Here is a 21582-nt window from a genome sequence, read left to right as displayed (position 1 = left end):
GCAAAAAACTAGAAACAACCCGAATGTCCAAAAATCAGCACTTGGTCAAACCAGCCGTGGTTCACACCAATGTGAGGATAGTCTGGACAGTTATAATAGATCATTTTATGTTGAAACATTTTTCAGTGACCTACAAAAATGCTATTCATTGAACAAAGCAGAAACAAAATCAATAGATAGCCAGATAGCATGATTCTAATTTGGTTAAAAAAATACTAACAGTTAACACTCAGTGAGCACTTGCTAAGCCTGCAGAGACGAGGTCACACTGACCCTGAATGATCTGCTCTGTTACTGGACATGGATCCTGGCCATACACACACACACATGCACACGCACACTCCTGGCCACACACACACAAATCAGGTCCTAAGGGTATGACCCCGCAGCTAAATCATGGTTGACAGTGGTGTGAAGTGCCCCACTTCACATGATAAGAAGGCTCTTATCATGCGGTGCAAGCACAAGTTCATGTTAAGGGCTCAGCCCAACCCAACTCCTCTTTTGATCAGGGCAAACAGAATTGAAGCTCATTCTTGTAAACTGTAAATGTCCTTCTCAACGTTACTTAACACACTGTTATTAACCGCTAACTGTACAAAGTTCTGTGCTAGACGTTGGGGTGTGGGGAGGCAGGCAGGGAGAAAGCAAGACAAGTGAATAGGAAAGGCGGTGGGAGAGATGGAGGAAAGGAGACAGACGGAGTGTGGTTGGTCAAGATGGAGGAGACAGCAACAGGGGAGATGGTCAGAGCCAGAGAGAGACAGAGGGATGGAGACTGTGCATTCCAGGAAAGACAGAAAAAGAGTGGGGCAGAGAAACATGAAAAGAATGAGACAGAGAGGGATGGGAGGTATCAAGAGAGAAGAGCCAAAGAGATGCCGCAGACGTAGTTGAAATTTCCAGTTTTACCTGGATAGTATTTCAAGTTGTTCAAAGCTCTGCAATTCATAAAAACTGGCAGTTGATATATTTAAAACATCTTACCCATCCACACATTGAGCCATTTATTTATCTTTGCCTCTGCCTCAGCACTGATTAAGTGCTTGATCTATCAGTCTTCTGGCGTTTGTTATTACTATCATTACTGTAAATAATACCTTACCTGACCAGGACCACAGGAGCTGTGTGCGTCTTGACAGTCCCCAAGGGCCACCAATCCCCTCAATGCCTACCTCACTGTCGTCTCTTCCGTTGTACCCACATCTGGTGGGGGAGAGTGGGGACACTCACCTTGGTGAACTGGACTGACAGAAAAGGATCAGCTTGGCTTGTGGGAAACTGTCACATATCAAAACAACTTTGCTTTTATACCGAGAAGAAAAACCACGGTGTGGAAGCCACAGACCTCTCTCTTCTAATAATCCAATTTTTTTTCGATGAGTGTGTACGCTGATAATCACGGGGTGGGGGGGGTTCTCATAGTTTTTTTTTTTTTTTCTCTCTCTCTCTCACTCGCTTGCTCTGTTTCTTCTCTTCTTGATTATGAGACTTAAACGGAAATTTTGAAATTTTGGGTTTTTTCTTTGCCCTTTACGAGTCATCTGAAAATATGATTTCTTCCCCTCACTACAGAGGTGAGAGGTATCAATGAGATAACAAGGCTCATGAGAAACCACAGTTTTTAAAACAATTGTGTAGAGTTAGAAAAAAAGGGAAAAGAACTCAAATAAATCACAGGGGCTTCTCAGGTAAGTAGAGGTGCTACTCCATGAGTGAAGGGATATGTGAGGGTCTCCGAGGAAAGGGAGAGATGAACTACAGGCTATGCGTGGATGGGAAATGCCAGGGAAAGAAATGAAATAGGGTTGTATTTCCAGAGGCCTTGCTCTGGTCCAGGCCTGTTTACCCTTAAGTGGAACTGACATGGTCATCACGCTCTTACTGCCAAGGATGGGGAGCTCTGGACGTTCTTGCAACCCATCTTCTCACTGAGGGTGAGGGGCATGGAAGTTAATTCACAGAGAAAAAATGCAGGGAGTCCCTCCCTACCCCCTCACAATTCACAGAATCCAAGAGTCTGGGAACCACTGGCTCCCAGAATCCACTGAACATCACTGAATGAGGAAAGGGAGAAAAGTCTTGCTTCATTATATCTTAAGGCCTGAGAACTCTGACCCAGAGGCTACACTACCAGGAAGGTCCCAACCAGGCCCCAGTATTAACATATCCATCCTCGCAAAGCCTGGAGAGGCCCGTTGGGACCCCAAACTTCTCATGGTCAGGTACATCATGTTCTGATGCTTCTGAGGCCCTCAGCGTTTGTAATTTTCTACTCTGACAAATCCCTGTTTCTAAGGATTTAGGATTCCAAATATCCACCATCATCCCCATAGCTGACAGGTATCTCAGATTTTCCATGTGCCAGGCACAGCACCGAACACTTCTCACAACGGATCACGTTCAATCCTCACCACAGCCCTCGGAGATCCATCTGTCATCACAGCCGTTAATACATATCAGGAAAACGGAGACATGAGGTAGTCCGGCAATGTGCCTGGGATCACAGAGCTGGTGAATAGGGGCCCTGTGTCCCATTGGTGGTGGAGTTTGAAACCCCCATGTTTCCTTGAGCACAATGGTCCCACTCTAGGCTGCAATGACAGGGAAGTTCTGACATTTGGAAATTCTTCAGGGGGCTTGAAGGTTTCGGGTTGTCCAAGACTTGGTGGCTGCATTTCCTCACCTCAGTGAGCATTCCTTCCAATCAATGGTCAACAGGCATGTGCAGCCCCCAGGGGCTTTTCCAGATAAGCCATGGCTGAGACTCTCTGCCCCTGGCACTCCAGTGCTCTTCAGAGCCTAGGGTTCTGCCATCCAACGTCTACTCCAATCCGTCTGCAAGACTGGCTTCAGGCCTGGGGAACAGAAATTGGGAAGAGCTTATTCACATGGTATAAACCTCCTGTCCAAGACCCACCCCTTCACTTCTTTTTCTCCCCATCACCTCCGAAGTTGTCAAAAGGAGGAGAGCCTCTTTCCTCCACTCGGACTTACCTTTCTGGAAAAGCGCAGAAGGGCCTGGTGGCCTGGCTTTGTAAAGACAAGAAAAAAAAAAGTGAATAGAGAAAAAAGATCTAAAAAAAAAAAAAAAAAAACCCAGCCAACAACAACAAGAAAGAAAGAAAAAAAAAACAACTCTCCCTACCATTAGTTCAAAACAATTTCACTGGTTGAGGCGCTTGAGGTGGTAGGACATGTCTGAGACCCAAAGATGGCCCATGTGTGCCGAGCAGCCAGGGGAGGCACCAAGTGGGGTAAGGTCTCAGGCTGGAGGCCTTTAGGGATCCGGCATACAGCAGGAGCTTAAAAGATGTGGCATGTGGTTAAGAGCAAGAGATGGGGTGAGGAACGTGCTTGTCAGGAAGGAGTCTGACTTTACGGATGTCCCCTTGCTCCTTGTGGACTTGAGGGGTCTGAACTATATAACTATAAACAAGGTCAGTTCTAGAAGCTGAGGCCCCATTCCCTGCCCCAGGACCTGTTCCCTCCTGAGAGAGGGGGCTCTTTTTTCCCTTTCAGAGTCCAAGGTGTGGGTTGCATCCTCCCCACAGGGCCCCTACCCATCCTCTCACTCTGTGAGAGGAGCACCAGAAAAGGAGGGAGAAGGCTGAGTGAGAGGTGATGCTGCTGCTGTTGGGGGCCAGGACTCGTGCACAGCAAGGACCAAGAGGTCAAGTGGGTAGAGGCCGGGGTCACCACCTCTCTGCACTGGACTACATCCTCTCGCAGGGGAGGCTTCTGTGGGAGAGGGGACAGGATTAAATAGAGAGGTTGGCAAAAGTCCGCAGAGAAGTGGGCCTTTGACAAAGATTTGAAGGAGGTGAGGGGGGAGTCATGTAGATGATATCTGAGCAATTCCAGAGGAAATAGCCAGTGCTAAAATCCTGATGTGGGAGTGTGCCTGATCTGCTCAAAATATACCAAGGAGGTCCGTGTGGTTAGAGTGGTGCAAGTGAGAGAAAGGGGGTGGGAGGTGAGGTAAGAGACGGGACGGGGGGAAGGGGCATTGAACCATACAGGACCTTATAGCCCATGGTAAGGACCTTGGCTTTTACTGAGTGAGTAGGAGGCCATGGGAGGGTTGTGAGCAGGGGAGAGATGTGAACGGTCATAGGATTTAACAGGATCCCTTTGACTGCTGAGTGTAGAATGGACTATAGGAGTGAGGGTGGAAGCAGAGGCATCAGTGAGAGGAAGGCTACTGCAGCAATCCACTTGACTGATAATGGTGCTGGCAGTGGAGGGAATGGGAGAGGGCATATTTGGGAAGTATAGCAAATGGAGAGCTGACAGGATTTGTTGAAGGATGACAGTCTTAGGCCAGACCAGGACACAGACAAAGGAGTTCCTGGACTACTTAACATCTTGAAATTTTATGTGAGAAAAAAAAAGTTCTATCTTGTTTAAGCCCATATTATTTTGTGTGGATTTCCCTGTTACTTGCAACTAAACATATTAGTTCCTGGCCCATGACCCTATCCTGGACACAGACCTGAGGAGGGGAGCCAGCCGGGAGAACTGCCTTTCTCCTAGGGATGTTGTGAGTCAGAACCTTCCATACAGTGGGTGTTCAGAAAATCCTCCCAGGATGGAGGGAGAATGTATGAATGGTCATGTTCAGTGGACACAAGCTATAATTCCATTCCCACAGGAGGCAGGGTCTCAAAGTAAGAGTGGAAGGGGAGTGAGAGGAGTTCATTAGACGACCAAGAAGGAGTAGTACTCTTGGAGGAGGGAACAGTAGGAGTAGAGACCGAGGACAGAAAGAAGGGAGGTGAGGCCACTGTGGGGTGTGGAGTTTGAGTCGGGCAAGAGAGACAGGGCTCTAATTTGTGATTACGTTAGTTAATGTCTGCCAACATGCCCAACCAACTCCTGGATGCATACAGTCATCACTCAGTGTTTCTGAGCTGGAGTTAGAAAAAGCTAATCTTCCCCACAAAGCTCTGACTCTCATTTGGCCATTCACTCAAGAATGATGCCAAGTCTGGAGAATACTGAAGATGATAATCAGGGGCATTAGTGGCTAGTGGTACCACTCAAGAAAAGGCTTGGAGCTGGGTCGGGCAGGCCCAGTAACTGCGACAGGAGAGGTCCGTTTTGCCTTCTTAGGTTTCACACGAGGATGCAATCTAGGTCTTCAGGGGCTCTGGGCATTCACACTCCTGGGGCAACACGGAGTCACAGAGGATTAAGGAGAATGTAAATTCATCCATCAGAGGCGTACTCTTCCTAAGGGCTGCCTACATTCTACAGATCAGTGGCCTGATCACCCTACAGCTCAGGCAGCCTACGCACTGTCCTCTTCTCTGGCCTCCTTACTGGCTGTTCATCTCCTTCACAACACCTAAAACATCCCAGTTGGTTCTGCTGTTTGCAGTCCCGCCTCCGGGTCCTTCTACACCTTCTGGCTTCGGCATTGGTTCATCCCATTCTAGCACTGCCCTTTGCGGTCTCAACTGCTTTCACTCTGGCTCCCGCATTGGCTACCCGGCAGCTCTTCCTTGCTACTTCATCGCCCACCCCATTGGCTCTTCCCCTCCCCTCCCCGCTGAGGCTGCTGACACCACCTCCTGTTCACCTTTTTTAGCCTCCTTATTGGTTACTTCTTCCCTGGCACCGCCCCTTGAGGCGTCGTGCACACTTACAAGACTCTCTATTGGCTCACTGCAGCTATTATCGTCATCCTCTTACAGCAGCAGCGCGCGGCTCCCCATTGGCTCCTCGCTGTCTCACTCTTCCGTCCCACTACCTACGCAACCCACGGATCTCCTACTTTTCTGGCCTTTCTGTTCACTCCCTGCTGCCCCCATCGCCTGTAGCCATTCCATTTTCCCCGCCACACCAGCTCACACTTCCCCATTAGCTATCCTACGTCTGCTCTTTTCATCCCGGGCCCGCACCCCCCACGCATTCAGGCCTCTCCATTGATTCCTCGAGCATCCCGCCTCCTACACCGCCCACTCTCGGGCATCCCCATTGGTTGTGTGCTTCCCCTGCACGCGCTTCATCGCCTACGTAACGCATGCGCGGCTCCCCATTGGCTCTCCGCTATACCTGTCTTCGTCTCACCGCCTACGTCCCCCGTGAGTCGTAACCCCCCGCCCGCGCTGGCCTTCCCATTGGCTGCCCGCCCCTTCAGGCCCTGCCCCTGCCGGTCCCGCCGCCGGTGCCGTCGGTGCCGCCGCCGCCGCCAATATGGCGCGCACGGCCCCTGTGGAGCCCCCGCTGCGGCATCCCGCGCCCCCCTCGCTGGCCTCGGGCGAGCCCCGCACCTCAGTAGAGGCAGCGGTGGCCCCGCGGAGGGTGCTGTTCGCTGACGAGGCCCTGGGGCTGCCGCTGGCGCAGCTGCGCCGCTACCGGCCGTGGGGCGGGCCCGGGGCGGGCAAGATGGCGGCGGCGGCCGGGCAAGATGGCGACGGCGGCGGGGCTGAGGACGACGATGGCGAGGATGGGGATGAAGGGGAGGAGGAAGAGGAGGCTTGCCCCGAGCCCTCGCCGCTGTGCCCCGTTCCCGCTGGCGGGGGGTTTTACCTGGTGCCCACATTTTCGCTGCCGCCCGCGCCGGGCCGTCTGGAGCGCTTGGGGCGCGTCATGGTGGAGCTGGAGGCGCTGCTGCCGCCTCCCGGAGCAGTCCCCGGGGGTGCCGGGGTGTGGGTGCCTGGGGGGCGCCCGCCAGTGCTGCGAGGGTTGGTCCGCGTGCTGAACCGCTCTTTCGAGAAGGTGGTGCACGTGCGGGCCTCACACGACGGCTGGGCTTCCTTCTGCGACCACCCAGCACGCTACGTCCCGCGCAGCCCGCCGGGGGCAGGAGCGGGAGGACCAGGAGCAGGAGATCCCATCTTGGATCTGGGCCTTGGCCTGGGCCCTGGCCAGGTGTCCGCCTCCTCGCCCGACGACGGTGGCCGCACCGACCGCTTTGCCTTCCAGCTGCCCTTTGCTGAGGGCGCGGGCGATGGGGCGCGCCTGGACTTCGTGGTGCGCTATGAGACCCCCGAGGGCACTTTCTGGGCCAACAACCACGGCCGCAACTACACAGTTCTGCTCCGGATTGCACCCGCTCCCATTCCCACTGATGCCGAAGGGCTGCTCCAGCAGCAGCAGCTGGAGCCACAGCCCGAGTCCCAGGGCCCCGTGGAGGCTGAGGCCAGGCAGCTGAAGAGCTGCATGAAGCCGATGAGGCGCAGGTAATGTCTGCCAGCGCCACCTCCGCCAACGCAGGGCTGTGTTTAGGATGGAGGACAAGCATTCCAACAGCCCTCAGGCCTGCTCTCCAGGACAGGGAGGAGGGCATGTTCAGTCAGTTAGTCAAAGAGTAATGGAGACCAAACATGTGCTAGTCCGTGTTTTAATTACTGGGGTTTCGTTGATTTATTGAGGTCCACTGTAAAGCCCTGAACAAGACAGACATCTTCCCTGCCCTCAAGGTTCATACAAGCTTTTATAATCGTGGTTTGAAAAAACCCACAGGTATATAAGATACATAGGATAAGATTAACTGCTGAGAGAAAAGTAAAATAGAGTAAGGGGATAGTTCGGGAGGGAATAGCTGCTTTAGGCAGGATGTTTGGGGAGGGCCTTTGAGGGAGTGAATCCTGGATGCTGATAAAGAGTTATGTACAGATATGGGGGAGGGTTGTAGAAAAGGGAACAGGGAGGACTTTCTGAGTAGGTGCTGTTTAAACTGAGCCCTGAATGATAAAGAGGAATAGCTATGCACATGTAATGGGAGCAAGGGTGTTCTAGGGAGGGAGAACAGCAAGTGCAAAGGTCCTGAGGTGGGAATGAACCTGGTGTGAATGAAGGATAATGTGCTGGAGTGAAAAGAACTGCAGTGATATGGTAGTGTGGACCAAGGGTGTTGCCAGTGGGAGGCGGGGAATCTGATCCCCATTTGATGGAGCAGGAGGCCAGGGTTCCAGAGGGAGAAACTGGTTGAGGAAGTGATGGCACCTGGCTTTTCCAGTTCAGCCATGTCTGACCTTGAATCCTGTGCACTCTTTCCTGCTTTGCTCTAATATAGTCTGATATCTCCTGTGGAGTTGAGGGGCTGAGACCCTGCTTTCACAGGCAAGCAGTGCCTCTGGCAGAGGCAGAACCAGATGGGCCTGAACTGGAAGCTCTTGATCTTTGTTTTTGCTGTACCACCTGTGACGGACCATTCAGGTCCTGGGAGAATGAACCGGTTAACCCCAGAAGGTCTTAATATAAGATTCTCCTAGGTTTTCTTTATCAAGTCGTGAGTTCTTTAAGAGTAGCAGCTAGGCCTGATTTTGAGGGGAACCACCTAAGTCTAACCTGGGATAAGTAGATTCTCAGTGCACTTGTGGGAAATGCATACATTTCCCTGCTCTTGGGAGGACTGGAAATTGGAATGGGAAAATGCTTTTTGGATCTTGTATATGCTTGATCAGAAGCCTCTGGCTGCAGCAAGATGTTTGTGATTCTGTCAAGGTCTTAGGCTGTGAGTGGTTTGAAAGGTCTAGCTTGGGTCTGGTGCGCAGATGCGCCTGGGTAAGTGAGCAAGCAGATAAGTACCCACTTACCATCCAGTGAGCCCCACAGTAACCTGAACAGGGCAGGCAGCAAGGCTGTCCTTACAGTGGTAAGAGTGTGGATTCTGACATCAGTGCCTGAGTTTAAATCCTGGTCCTGTCTATTAGCCTTGTGACCTTGGGCAACTCATCTCACTGCACTGTACCTCAGTACGCTCATCTGTAAAACAGATAATTATTGCACCTACTTCACAGGAGACGAGTAAGAGCATTCGGAACTGAGCCTGGCTTTTAGCAGGGCCATATAGGTGTCAATATTAACACTTAGGAAATCACAGACAGTTTCTTAGATTCTGCTCCCCGTCTCTGCTCTGCCCGTCATCGGCTATGTAGCCTTGCATCAGTTTCTTCATCTGTGAGCCTCAGTTTTCCCATCTGCTAGAGGGAAGTGACAGTCACTTTGGTGCTTGGATTGGATGCAGCAAGCGTGAGCAGGGTAACTGAAGCGTGGTGGCAGCTTCAAAAGATTGACAGTGGCCAGCATTTACTGATCTCTGTGAGAGCTTCAAGTTTGTCTTCTCTTGAGTCCTGCTGTGCATGCTCTGTGCTGTAGATGCTATGATTATGCCCATTTAATAGAGGGGAAAACTGAGGCAGCGCAGAGAAGTGAGCCAACTTGTTCAAGTATACTCAGCTAGTGACAAGACCAGGGAGGAGAGATAGGGACTTTTTAAAAAACTACTGTTCCTCTTGAAGGCCTGATAGGATTCAGGGCAAATTCTACATTTTACTCCTGGTGTTTCTATGTTTCCAGCATGTCTTGCTTTCCTTTTATCTTTTTTTTTTTTTTTCTTTATTGATCTTAAGTGTAAAGCTCAATAGATTTTTATATATGTACACCTTTGTGAAACCATCACCTAGATCAAGATAATTGAGTTGTTCCAGTGCCCCAGAATCACCTTCATTTCTGTCACTTTTCCCAAGTTGTCATCCCAGGCAGCTGTCGTGGGAGCTCTGTCTAAGACGCGACAGTTTGGGTAGCAGAGTTTGGTCATTTTAGAGTGTGAAATGAAGGGAACAGAGAAATCAAAAGCTTTCAGGGCCAAGGTGGGTGGAGAGGGTGTTTTTCTTTTAAAATACATGGGTGGTTTTAAGGAGAAATTGAAGCGGCCCGTTCAGACAATTGTTTTGGTATCTGGCCCCAGGTCTGTGGTTCCTAACATGACTTGTGATATTATTTTAAGTGGGCAGATGGCTTTTGATAGCTTCTTTATCTTGATCTTAGCTCTTGCAAAGGGGAGGTTGGTGCTCATTGCAAGATCAGCGATGATCAGTGATAAGATTTTCTTTGTAGGTCGGTGGCTTTCTTGGCGAGTACATTTCAACTTATTATTGTTTTAAAACCTGGGTGCTGCCGGTGACATGGAGCGCTGTTGAAGAACAGCCACTCCCTGCGACCCAGCGCTCTTAGGAGATGGTAGAGGATCTTAGGGGCTACCCTTCTGTGGGAGCCCTGTCATAGAAGGCTTCCCATTGAGAAAGTGTTGCCTGCAGGCCCATTGTGCACCAGCACAGCCACATCATGTTGGGGCATGGGAGAAGTCTGTGCTAGCCCTTGGGATACAGCTCAGAAACTGAAATGGCTGCATTCCTCAAGTTGCTGGACTAGGCTTTTGATAACCCTCAGGCTTAGAGATGACCCATCAACAAGCATTTATTGAAGGCCTGCCATGTGCTGGATCAGTGCTAGGTTCAAATAGGGCAAAAACTGCAGACTGGTGCTAAGTTGTCAAAGGGTTGGTGGTGGAACTGGGTGGGAGGGGCAGGGATGGAGGACTTGTTGAACAAGACCTGGCAGAGACCCTGCGGAGTATTTGTGTGCACAGTCTTATCTAATCCTTTCAACGTTCTCTGTGAGAAAGAGTGTTTTCTTCCTTCTTTTCTGGATGAGCAAACTGAGGCTCCCAGAGTCCAGAATCCCAGGACCGGTGTGGGGAGGAGAGTCTTCCAGGTCTGCCTTGACATACACCCTTGGGAAGTGTCCTATTCCTCTTAAAAATAAAGACCAGGAGGGCCTAAGCATGTCCTTTGAGCACCTCCTGCCTTCTCCCCTAGTCTGGCCTCCAGGTCTACTTGTGTCACCTCACGCCATCCTTTGCCTTCTGAGCTTCTGTCACTAGGGTCTTTCCAAGGTGCTTTGCCCTTTCCTGCCTCAGAGCCTTTGTCCCTGCTGTTTCCCTCACCAAGAATGTTGGTCCTGTGCCCCTTGCAGTGCCTCATTTTGATCCTTCAATTCCCCTCCTGGAAGACTGTCCATCCCAATGACCTCAGGCCCAGGTCTTTTTATAGCACTGATCAGCCAAGCAGGCAAGCCCTGATAGAGACTCATACAGCAGAGCAGATGAGCATTTCCACAGATCCAGGATCACTTTCCACCCTGCCTGGCAGTCCTACTATATTCTGATTCACTCTTGTCCCTAAAGTGACTCTTTTGAATGTTCTTTACCTTCAGACTTCCTGCTTCAAAAAAACAAGTAGAAACCATAAGAATGAAACTCCCTATGACTTGTATCCCCCAAGCCTGCAAACTGATTTCCCACCTTTGTGTTTCCTCCCTTAGGCCAGTCCCCTACTTACACTCTGGGTTCCATTTTTCTGCAACTTGCTTCAGAACCTGACCTAATCAGTTACACTTTCTCTTCTGGCAGCTTTTCACTGCCCTCCTCGGCTGAGCCTTTCTGTTGGCCTTTATACATGCCAGCGTCTCTACTGTCTTAACTATATGTCATTTGACCTCACTTCTGTGCATGCTGCTCCTGGCTAGCACCCAATCACCCTTCTCTCCTTCACTGTTGACCCATCTCTGAAGAGGTACCTACACCTCTCCACTCACTTCTGCCCCTGCATCTACCAGATTCCACAGGAGTATTTTTGTGTTCTTGAAGTGATTGAGCACTCCTATTTAAAATACTTTCTTTCCTTGCCTTGGGACCACCCTCTGCTGCGTTTCCTCTGAACTCTCTGGCCCTTCTCTTTCTCTCTGCTCTGCTCTTCAGCCTCATATGTATTATCTCAGTACCTCTACTTGGCTGATGTCCCAAAGATGCCTCAAACTCGCCTCGTTCAAGATTGACTCCATCACCTCTTCCATAGAGTCCTGAGCAGCCCCTCACTCCCCAACCCCTCCATTGCTCATTTTTCTTCTAAGCGTCCTAAGTCCTCTCTGACCCTGTAGTCTGGGCCAAGGCTCCTTGTTCTAGGGCATTCTTTCCTTTTCTGAAGGCCCTGGCCTCAGTTTGTACTTAGACGTTCATTAGGGGATTATTGGATGACCCTTTCTGCCCTGCTAGACTGTAAGCTCCGTGAGGGGTAGGGACATGGTCTGCTTTTGTTCACCGCTGTATTCCCACAGGGCCTGTCATGGTGCCTGGCACTTAACAGGTGCTCAATAAATGTTTGTTGAAAGAATGAGTGTGAGTATCTTTTTTTGATATCTTCCTGCACACTGAATTGTAAGCCTTCTAGTCGGATTTGCTCACCATTTTGTCTCCAGGGTCTGTCCCTGGGCTGATGCACAGTAAGGCCTCCATGATTTTTAGGTGTACCTGTAGGCGAATGATTGGGGACCTGACTTGCTATCCGAGTTAGCAATTGGGACATCAGAACAATCAAAGTTGAAACAGGACGGGCCAGGGGTCATCTTAGTTGTCTGGAGAGTGAGGATTTTAGTGGGAAAGTGATCCTCTTATTCCATGGAAAACTAGTAGGGCATCATGGTCAAGGATGTGGGCCTGAGACCACATTTTATGAAAATGGTACAGCTGGGATCTGAGCTGGCAGCTCCTGCTCTGGCACCCCAGTTCTCAACTGCTGTGCCAGGCTGGGTGATGGGTCTTACCAGCTGGGCAAGTTTCCTTCCTCTTCAGAGCCTCAGTTTCTTTCAGAAATTGGGAATTTGGAGGGGAGTACTGTTGGTTAAGCACTTTAAAGGCAATTTCCAAATATTTCCTCAATCTGCCAAACAGCTCTCTGAGGTAGGTATTACTATTATACCCTCTTCACAATGAGGAAACTGAGGCACAGAGAGGTTAAGTAACTTGCTCTAGGTCACACAGCTGGTAGGTGGCAGAGCTGGGGTTATTCAAAACTACATGTCATGACCCTTTATTGAGATGTGAGATCAGTTTATTGGATTCCAACAAACATTAAAAAACAGCATAGAAAATGAGTGCATCACAACATGTAGTAAAGGTAAGTGTTCAAAGAACAACTGGTTTTCAGATATATGTCTATATGTTTACACATGTATGAGCATGTGCTGGGTTATGATGTAAAATGTATCTCTTACTGTGGGTCACTGCGAAGTGAATAGAGGCATTGCTTTAACAGAAACTCATGGCACAATAAACTGCTCAGCTTCCTCCCTCCACCCTACTGGGTTGTCCGTAAGTTCCAGAACTGACACGCACAGCTGGGGAAGGCAAAGCAGTGCCCCACGTAACTTGGCTTTCACAGCCTCCTTCAAACCCCATTGAAAGCAGATGGCTCAGGGTAACTGGGATTCCAAGTATCTCGGGCAAGTTTCCAAAGCCGCCTGTCCCCTTGGAGAGTCAGCATTATCTCTGGGCTGACTGCATGGGAGCTGGAGTCTACTGAGTTTCCCTTTGGGTTTCACTGCATGACCCACTTTGGGCTGGCCAGGTTCTTTGAAAACACGAGTGTTTGGGGGTGCTCTCAGAGGACTTGGTGGTGGTGGTAGTGATATGACATCCCTAAAAGTCTGCTTTGCTCTTCTCCATGGGGGTTGTCAGCCATCACTTGCTCACTCACTGTGTGACGATGCACTTTTTCGTTCTGTCTTGGCTGGCCTAGGCTGGGGCCCCCAGCAGCTCTTTCTAAAACCCCACTCCCAGTCTCAGCTGCCATCAGGTCAGAGGCCATTGAGTCTCCTGATGGCAGGAAGACCTCAAGCCCAGGAGACAGGCGTGCAGGCCTGACATGGCCCCTTCTAGGCCACACTGTCTTGACTAGCTCTCAGGAGAGCACCCAGAAGATGCATGCCCAGGATACCCCCTGATCTGTGTGCTCCAGCTTGTGACTGCTCATAACCCTTAAGGTGATACCATGTGGCATGTGTGGGGTTGGTGCCAAAAGGGCAGGTTTCCTTCTCAAAGATTAGCAAGCACACTGGAGGTACAGTTTTGTTCTTAATCTCCCTCTCCATTTTTCTAAGAACCCCTTTTCTCTGTTACGGATTAGTGAGTCAGTTTACATTTGTACTCCCATTTCTTTTACTATCCTCCTTTTGATTAAAATCCTAGCTGCCTCCGAATATTTACTGTGAAAGACAGTTCAAGGATAGTGTGTTTTTTTAAGGCCCAAAGTTTCAAACTGTCTTCAAAATGGAACGTTCTTTGGATGTTATCAGAGTGGTGTGTAGTTAAGTAGTTAGTGTGTATAGACAGTTCCTTGAGCCTCAGTTTCTGCATTTGTGAACAGTTTCTGCAAAAGGAAGGGTATTGCTTTGAAGGATAGATATGAAGGTTTTCAGATGACTTAGGTGTATCAGTGAAAAGGGTTCATGGTGGAGGAGGAGAACGATAGACGTTTGTGCCTCCTGCTTTCATTTCTCTGATGTCGGAGGAAGGGAGAGTGACCTGTGTACTTATGCTGACTTCGTGGATCTTAGGATTGGCTGAATTGCTTGACTCAATTTTTGGATGTTCCCCCTCTTCTCACCCTCCCTTGGCTGTGGAAGAGATGTTCTGGGGGCAGAAGGGTTGTTATGTCTTTGTTTTTCTTCTCTCTCTTCCTTCAAATGGACCGTGGAGTTCTTTCCCTGCTGGTTGCTGCATGCTGAGTTCCCCCTCTTATCTCTCATATACACCCACTTTGGGCTCTGGAGTGGCTTTTAGAAGCCTGATTGTTGTGTACATGCACTGGGCCAGATGGCAGGGGAAGGCTGGCTCAGTCCTGCCCTGGAAGGAGGGTTGCCTCTCTGTTTGTTTGTGGGTCTTAAGGATGCTTGAGAAGACCCTAGGAAGATGACATTTTCTTTAATGAAGGACTACATTAGTAAAAGAAGTCAGCAGAAATTGTGTTGGGCCACAAATCCAAAGACCTGGATTTTCAACCTACTCAGCGGACTGGTGCAGGACCAAGCCAGTTTGCTCCAAATCCCCCTTTCTCATCCATGAAGTGCAGGAGACGATGGCTGAGCTCCTAAAGTCACCCACTGCATGCCCTGTAGTCTCTGATCCTGGGAGGTGTGAGCCCCAGTCTGTGGAGAAGGACAGATTGTCCTTTCTGGATCTTCCAGATCCATGTGCATTGTTCAAGCTTCCTCCCCATCTTCCAGACTCGATCCATATGCATTGTTCAAGCTTCCTCCCCAAGAGTGCTAATAAAAAGCAGTTCTTTCAGCCATTTCTGTCTGGTGGTCTCCTAGCCACATGTCCCACAAAGACAGGGAAACTGAGAATGACAGTGTGGGCAAAAGGCAGATCGAAAGCAAAGCTTGAATGAAGATGGAGGGAGGGATCTTGTCCATTATTGCTGCTTCCTATCTACTCTCGAAAGGATTGGAGATGGGGCTGTGGTAAGATCCCAACCTCCCTCGTCAGTTTGTTGGTTGAGAGCACAGACTTAGGAGCTGAAAGGCCTAGGTTTCTATCTTCACTGCATGACTGAGCTGTTTACTTGGCTTCTGTTTCATCATCTGTAAGATAAGGATAAGGATAAGGATAATAATACTGTCTACTTCAAAAGAATAAAAGTATCTCATAGGGTTCTCATGAGAATTAAGTGAATACATGTGAAGCTATGTGAAGCTATGCTACGAAGTACCATAGTAAGCAATATATTCAGGTCAGCTAGTGATAATTCTGTTTCTATAGGTAATTGTGAAGATAATTGATTATATGTTTTCAAAAAAGTTGCAACCACTTCCGGAAGTGTCAATATCATACTGTTACTTCTTAGAAAAAACATCTGAGCTATTGCCTCAGCTCTTCTCAGGTCTCCACATGATTTTAGTTAATGGTTCCCTCATTGGAAACAGCTGATACTCATGAGAACAATGATTTCCGCATGATCCTCGTGCCCTCACCTGTGGTAGGGACTGGGTGAAATACACTTGGTTTCTGCCACTCAGACCTTGGAGTCAGACTTGCCTGGCAAAGGAGGAAAAGACCAACAAATATTTATTCAACCCCTGCTCTGTGCTAGGCCCTGGTGTCTAGCTTGAAGTCCTCATTTCCCACGACTGCCCTGTGCTTGGTGTACACATCCTGGCTCCTCTGTGCTCCGTTTTAAGATGAGGAGGTGAGGTTCAGGAAGGTTAAGTATCCTGCCGGGCTGATACAGCGATGGGTGGAGGGTTGGCGGAGGGACCTAGGCCTCTGTGACCTCAAATCACTGCCTTTTTTTCTGACCTTCCCGTTTTCCATTTGTTTCCTTCCTTCCTGTTGCTGTTTCCTGTGCCCCACAGTCCTCACTTGCCATTTCTTGGAAAAGATGGTTTCCTCCACAGCCAGAAATATACCCTAGAGAAATAATCCAAAATGTTCATTAAGCTATGTCCAATGGTGTCTGCTGAAGTCTGCTTTGTGAGAGCAAGATGAAAAAACAACCTAGCTGCCCAGTAGGAAGGGAATGACTATGTACGTTAAGGTCAGCCCATGTGATAGAAGCAGTAAGCAGCCATTTCAGATGGTTACAAAAGTATATAATTCTGCTTCTTACTGTTAAATGGACAAAACCAGCTGCAAAATTTTGCCTGTAGAATCTAAATGATTCGTAGAATGTGTGGAATGAAATTTTCCAGAACAGTAATGGTGGTTGCCTCTGGCTGATGCATGACTTTTCTCCTGCTTCTTTACACGTTCCTGTATTTCGTCAGTTTTCTACAGTGAGTGTGTTGACTTTATGACCAGAGGATAGAGAGAGGCAGCAGAAGAGAAACTGCAGCTATCAGGTGAGGGTGGGCCAGCAGAGAGGCTCAGAAAGTGCCGGTAGGTGGCAGAACTGGCCTTTCAGGGCATCAGATCCATGCATTCTCTCCTCCGCCCCACAGGCCTAACGAAGAGCTGAAGATGAAGAGTGCGGACGATAATACCCCTGCTGTGGGTAAGCAATTGGCAGGCTGTGGGAATTTTAGCTTATATTTACCATTTCTATCTTCCCCGCCTTTCTCCATAAATTAAGAGGCACCCTCTGCCTTAGATTGTCACAGAAAGCTTCAGAGGCAAATCTGACAACTGGCTAGAAGCATATATTTTCTTAATCAAACCAGGCCAGTTCATATACTTGCCTGGCCCCAACGCTGTCCTCCTCTTTCCAGCAGAGCGTCCTGATGTCCAGGAGACAGTGGGTCCCTTGGTGGCCCCCACACCTCTCCGTCCGTGGCCCCAGATGACACTTCAGGTAAGCAGACCTGGCAGCCTCTGGATGAACTGCCCGATGAGAGGCTGGGTGGTGGGGGCTGACTTGCTCTGGGTCAACCCTAGGTAGGAGTTTGTTGCTATTTAGTCGCTAAGTTGTGTCCAGCTCTTTGTGACTCCATGGACTGCAGCACACCGGGCTTCCCTGTCCTTCACTATCTCTCGGAGTTTGCTCAAACTCATGTCCACTGAGTCGGGGGAGACCCCCAAGTCAGAACTTGGTGGCGGAAGGGTAGAATGCAGTTATTTGCCTGGGCTTATAGAAATGTCATTTGTTTAGCAAATGTTTATTGAGTGCTTGCTCTGTGCCAAGCACTGTTATGGACACTGGTAATACAGTAATGACCAAAAACACTGTCTTCATGGGGCTTACTTACATTTTAGTGGAATGAGACGTAATAAAACAAAGTAGTAGTTAAAATATATGGTATTTTACCAATTAAAAAACAAATTTTAAAAATATGGTATTTTAGATGATGAGTGCTAAGGAAAAAAAATAAAGGGATAAGGAGAGAGAGTGTGTGGATCTGTGTGTGGGAGGGGGGTTTAGAGGAGGGGAGATGTTTGCAACTTCAGATTGGGTCGCAAGGAAAGGCCTTAGTGGTCAGTGAGATTTGAGTGAAGAGCTGAAGAAAGTGAAATAGTGAGGCATGTGGATAACTAAAGGAAGAACATCTCAGGCTAGTGCAAAGTCCCCAACCAGGGCTGTGGCTAATATGTGTGAGGAGCAGTGAGGAGGTCAGTGCAGAGGGGCAGAGTGAGTGCAGGGGAGCGGCAGGAGGTGAGGTGGGAGAGGTTGGGGAGGACAGATTGTGTGGGACCTCATGGGCTGTGGAGAGGACTCTGGCTTTTACTCTAAATGGCAGGGGAACAGAGTGGGGCTGTGATCTGACTTAGGGTTTAGCAGGTTCCCTCTGGCTGCTTTGAGGAAAATAGACCGTGGGGTTGAGGGCAGAAGCTGGGGGACCCTTAGGAAGAGGAGGTTACTGTAGTGGTCCAGGTGAATGATGCTGGTGCTGGCAGGGAGAGAGATTCTAGAGATGTAAGTGTGTGTGTGTGTTAACTTTTTATTATAAAGATTTTCAAACGTATCAAAGTAAAGAAACCAGGAATTCCCTGGCAGTCCAGTGATTAGGACTCCATGCTTCCACTGCACAGGGCATGGGTTTGATCCCTGGTCAGGGAAATTAAGATTCTGCATGCCATAGGAGCAGCCAAAATAATCATAATAATAAGGAAACTAGTATAAGGAATCCACATATCACCCAGCTTCAACAAATTATAGCACATCCATTGCTACTTTTTCTATACTCCACCCACCCCTTCTTCTTGCCTTCCCTGTGAAATTATTTTGGAGAAGATTTAGACATTATGTCATCCACGAATACTTCAGTTTGTATTTCAGAAAATTAAGCATTCAAAAAAAAAGAAAAACCCACAATGCATTGTTCCCCCTCAGAAGATTAACAGTAATTCCTTAGTATTACCAAATATTTGGTCAGTTTTCAAATTTCCTTATATTGGAAGTGTTTTAGGGTCCAAACAAGGTCAACACATTGCATTTGGTTGATGAGTCTTTTTAGAATTTTAAGTCTATCTTACAATTTGTATGTTGAAGAAGACTTGTTTGTCCTATAGAGTTTCCCACAGTCTGGATTTGGCTGATTGCATCCACGTGGAAACACATTTCTACTTTATTTTTATTAATTTATTCTATTTGATTTGATCTAACTCCGGGAGTTGGTGATGGACAGGTAGGCCTGGCATGCTGCGATTCATGGGGTCACAAAGAGTCGGACACGACTGAGCGACTGAACTGAACTGAATATTAGATTTAATTAATTTATTAATCTATTAATTTTTATTAAATAAATTTATTAAATCTGTTATTAAAGTAAGTTAAATAGAATCAATTCTATTTACTTCTATTTCCATTTTATTTATTAGCTGGAATTTTTCTCTAAAGAAAGGCTTTTGCACATCAACTATTTGGCTACCTTGAGCATATATACGCTGAGGATATATGTAGTTTGTATAGAAAAAGCTGGATAAATATTTAAAATTTTCCCTTTCATTTACCAGTTTTCAGAAGAAATGAACACCAAAGGTGACCAATTAGGGATTTAAGTTTTGGGGTGGCATTATTAATATAATGAATTTTAAACATATTTGATGAGTTTCAACCCATTGCACCTATTTATTTATTTTGATAATAAATTGAACTGCATAAGTTGAACTGTCTCTGGCCAGTGGGAGTTTATTTTCACTGGCTCCAGACTTGTTATGACACATCCCCAACATTCTTTGAGCACTTTCTCACATTCTGGTATGTCAATATGTCACAACCTCGTCTTGTGCTTTTCCTGCCCCAGACTTGAAAACAGTCATTTATTTCAGGATCCCTGGTTCCTTTTAGTGGAGAATGGTATTTAGAAACCAAGATCTGGGAGCTAGGAATGCTTGTTGCTACTAGACTGGTCATTGTTTCTAGGCCTTGTCAAAAGACAGTGCTAGGAAATACAATTTTTTTAAAGAGAAAATACATGAATTCATATGGATGTCCTGGATATGTTTTGGAGGTCAACCAATAGTTTTTACTGATAGTTGTTCACCAAATATTGGTGCCCACTGAATTCCTTAGCTTTATGATCTTCAGGGAGTTCCCTTTTATTCCATCTATTTTAATATAGGCATAGTCTTTGGAGTTAAGGAAATTATAGTTCTTTAAGGAGTTTTCATCTGGAAACACTTGTGGGGCTGGGTGCAGGCTGTCACCAGTTCTCACTGTCTCTGCTTGTTTCCCTGCCTCCCCTGCCTCTTCATTCCCTTCCCTTTCTCTCCCCTCCCACTTCCTCCCCTCATGGTTTCCAGGTTTCTGAAGTTACAGTGACTGGCAGACCCCCAGAGGAAGGTGATGTCACCAGAAGCAGCCTGCCTGTGACTTTCACAGAGGTTCCCCAGGCACCGGCCATCAGGATTCCCCTCTCTTCCTCTCTCTGCGGCCTGGGTCGCTCTCCCCGGGACCAGGCCTCAGGGCCCGATGCAAGTGAGGGGGCAGCTGGGCCTCTCCTGGAACCGAGCCAGCGACAGATGGAGGCCACGTGGGAAGTATCCAGCGAGAATGGAAGGGGCCGAAAGGAGCCCTTAGTGGGAGCTATCATGGACGAGCCTCCCAGGGGGCTGGAGGTTGTGAGTGGGTTGGAGGAGCTGCTTGGAGAGGACACCATCGACCAGGAGCTGGAGCAGCTCTACCTGTCCCACCTGAGCCGCCTGAGGGCTGCTGTGGCTGCTGGTGGGGTGGGAGGTGGTGGGGAGGGCCCCATAGATGGAGGGGTGTCCCCCAGCCATCCCCTGGGCATACTCACAGACCGCGACCTGATCTTGAAGTGGCCTGGCCCTGAGCGGGCCCTGAACAGTGCCCTGGCTGAGGAGATCACGCTGCACTATGCCCGGCTGGGGCGCGGTGTGGAACTCATCAAGGACACTGAGGACCCTGATGAGGAGGGGGAGGGGGAAGAGGGACTCTCCATCATACCCTCCAGTCCAGAAGGGGACACCCCTAAGGAATCACCTCCAGAAATCCTCTCGGGGGCCCCTTCTGTGGTAGCCACTATGGGAGATGTGTGGCTCCCATGGGCGGAGGGTTCTGGATGTAACAGCCCTGTGGTTCTGGGTATAGAGGGTCAATTCAGTGGGGCTCCAGAGAAGGGGACGAGCAAGGACTCTGACTCTTTGCATGTGAATAGGATGATATCTGGGGTGACTGGGTTCTCAGGGGCCACAGAAGCCCAGATGGAGTTTACCACTGGGTTGGGAGACAGGTTGATTTCTATCTCTGGCCAGGAGCCAGCCGCTCTAGTCCTGCAGGGGCAAGATCTCTCCCTCCTTGGTCCCTTAGGGACTGAAGTCTGTCCTTCCAGCCTGGCCAGGCCCCAAGTAAGCCCCCAGGATGAAGGGGGTTCAGGCCCAAGCCTTGAGCCCCCAAAGAGGTCTCCTACCCTAGCAGACCCTGCAGAGAGTGTGGCTGTGTTGCCTCCCCAGCTCTGGGGACCCCTGACCCAGACTCTGGGGGTCCTAGCTGTGCTGGTGGTGGTCCCTGTAGCTCTGAACAATGGTATGTCCCTCCTGGTGCTTGCACTGTGCCTCTCTCTGGTCTGGTTCTTGTAGGAGCTGTTTGTGAGATGAGCAATAACAGGTTTCCCCTCTCTGGGGAGGGGCAGCCCCTGCATCACCCCCCCCTCCCCAGAGGGTTCAGATGGGATGTGTGGTCTGTTCAGTGAACAGTCCTTTGCTTCTGAGAATGCTCGACTGGAGAGAGGCCTCTCTGTCCCTCAGCTCTCCAGTCAGTATAGGGTTCCCTGTGGCAATACCAGTGGCGAGAAGTGGCATGGGGGGATGGTATAAGAACTTGCAGAATGGAATTGGGCATGTCCTCCCCTCCCACCCCACCCTCAAGCCTGTATTTATTTTTGTATAATTCTCTGGTTGAGGGAGAGTGGTCATGAGCTGGTCTTGGGGCACAATTACCCAGAGATGTATTTATTAACAGCCAACCTGTGCAACCTGCTGGAGCTTTATTTTTAATTTAATTTATATAGAGTACCTATTATTATATGCCACAATAGAACTCTATGAGAAACGAT

At 48.9% G+C, this 21582-nt stretch overlaps 2 protein-coding genes across 7 annotated transcripts in view; one reads left to right on the top strand and one right to left on the bottom strand.

Annotated features, from left to right (window-relative positions):
* FOXP3 (forkhead box P3) overlaps positions 1-6674 on the bottom strand; it is a 19586-nt gene extending 12912 nt beyond the window's left edge. For 2 of the 5 annotated variants that reach the window (XM_043895963.1, XM_043895964.1), the window contains exons 1-4: positions 6538-6674; positions 5040-5168; positions 2998-3033; positions 2415-2858 (exon numbers count right to left, since the gene is read on the bottom strand). In XM_043895963.1, coding sequence (XP_043751898.1) covers positions 2415-2434 — 20 coding nt within the window. In that variant the 5' untranslated portion in view covers positions 2435-2858; positions 2998-3033; positions 5040-5168; positions 6538-6674. Of the gene's footprint in view, positions 1-2414; positions 2859-2997; positions 3034-3148; positions 3306-5039; positions 5169-6537 lie in introns of all 5 variants that reach the window. The other 3 variants (XM_043895960.1, XM_043895962.1, XM_043895961.1) reach the window with 3 other exon arrangements.
* Positions 5752-21582, top strand: PPP1R3F (protein phosphatase 1 regulatory subunit 3F). Of its 2 annotated transcripts, none has more exons than XM_043895957.1 (4): positions 5752-7190; positions 16573-16625; positions 16843-16922; positions 19811-21582. In XM_043895957.1, exons 1-4 carry the CDS (start codon positions 6202-6204, stop codon positions 21104-21106), a joined length of 2418 nt encoding a protein of 805 aa, XP_043751892.1. In that variant the 5' UTR covers positions 5752-6201; the 3' UTR covers positions 21107-21582. The 2 variants fall into 2 exon arrangements, with proteins under 2 accessions (XP_043751892.1, XP_043751891.1); XM_043895956.1 differs by having other exon boundaries at positions 5753-7190; positions 16840-16922.

The sequence above is a fragment of the Cervus elaphus genome, chromosome X, assembly GCF_910594005.1.
Source record: "Cervus elaphus chromosome X, mCerEla1.1, whole genome shotgun sequence".
In the NCBI taxonomy this organism is placed as follows: Eukaryota; Metazoa; Chordata; class Mammalia; order Artiodactyla; family Cervidae; genus Cervus; species Cervus elaphus.
The sequence above is the reverse complement of the archived record's forward strand: the minus strand, read 5'-3'. Positions and strand labels throughout refer to the sequence as shown.

Coding starts and splice junctions, on each gene's coding strand:
- PPP1R3F (XM_043895956.1), top strand. CDS start 6,202: ATGGCGCGCACGGCCCCTGTGGAGCCCCCGCTGCGGCATCCCGCGCCC. Junction 7,191..16,572: donor ATGAAGCCGATGAGGCGCAG/GTAATGTCTGCC, acceptor TCCGCCCCACAG/GCCTAACGAAGAGCTGAAGA. Junction 16,626..16,839: donor CGATAATACCCCTGCTGTGG/GTAAGCAATTGG, acceptor TCCTCTTTCCAG/CAGAGCGTCCTGATGTCCAG.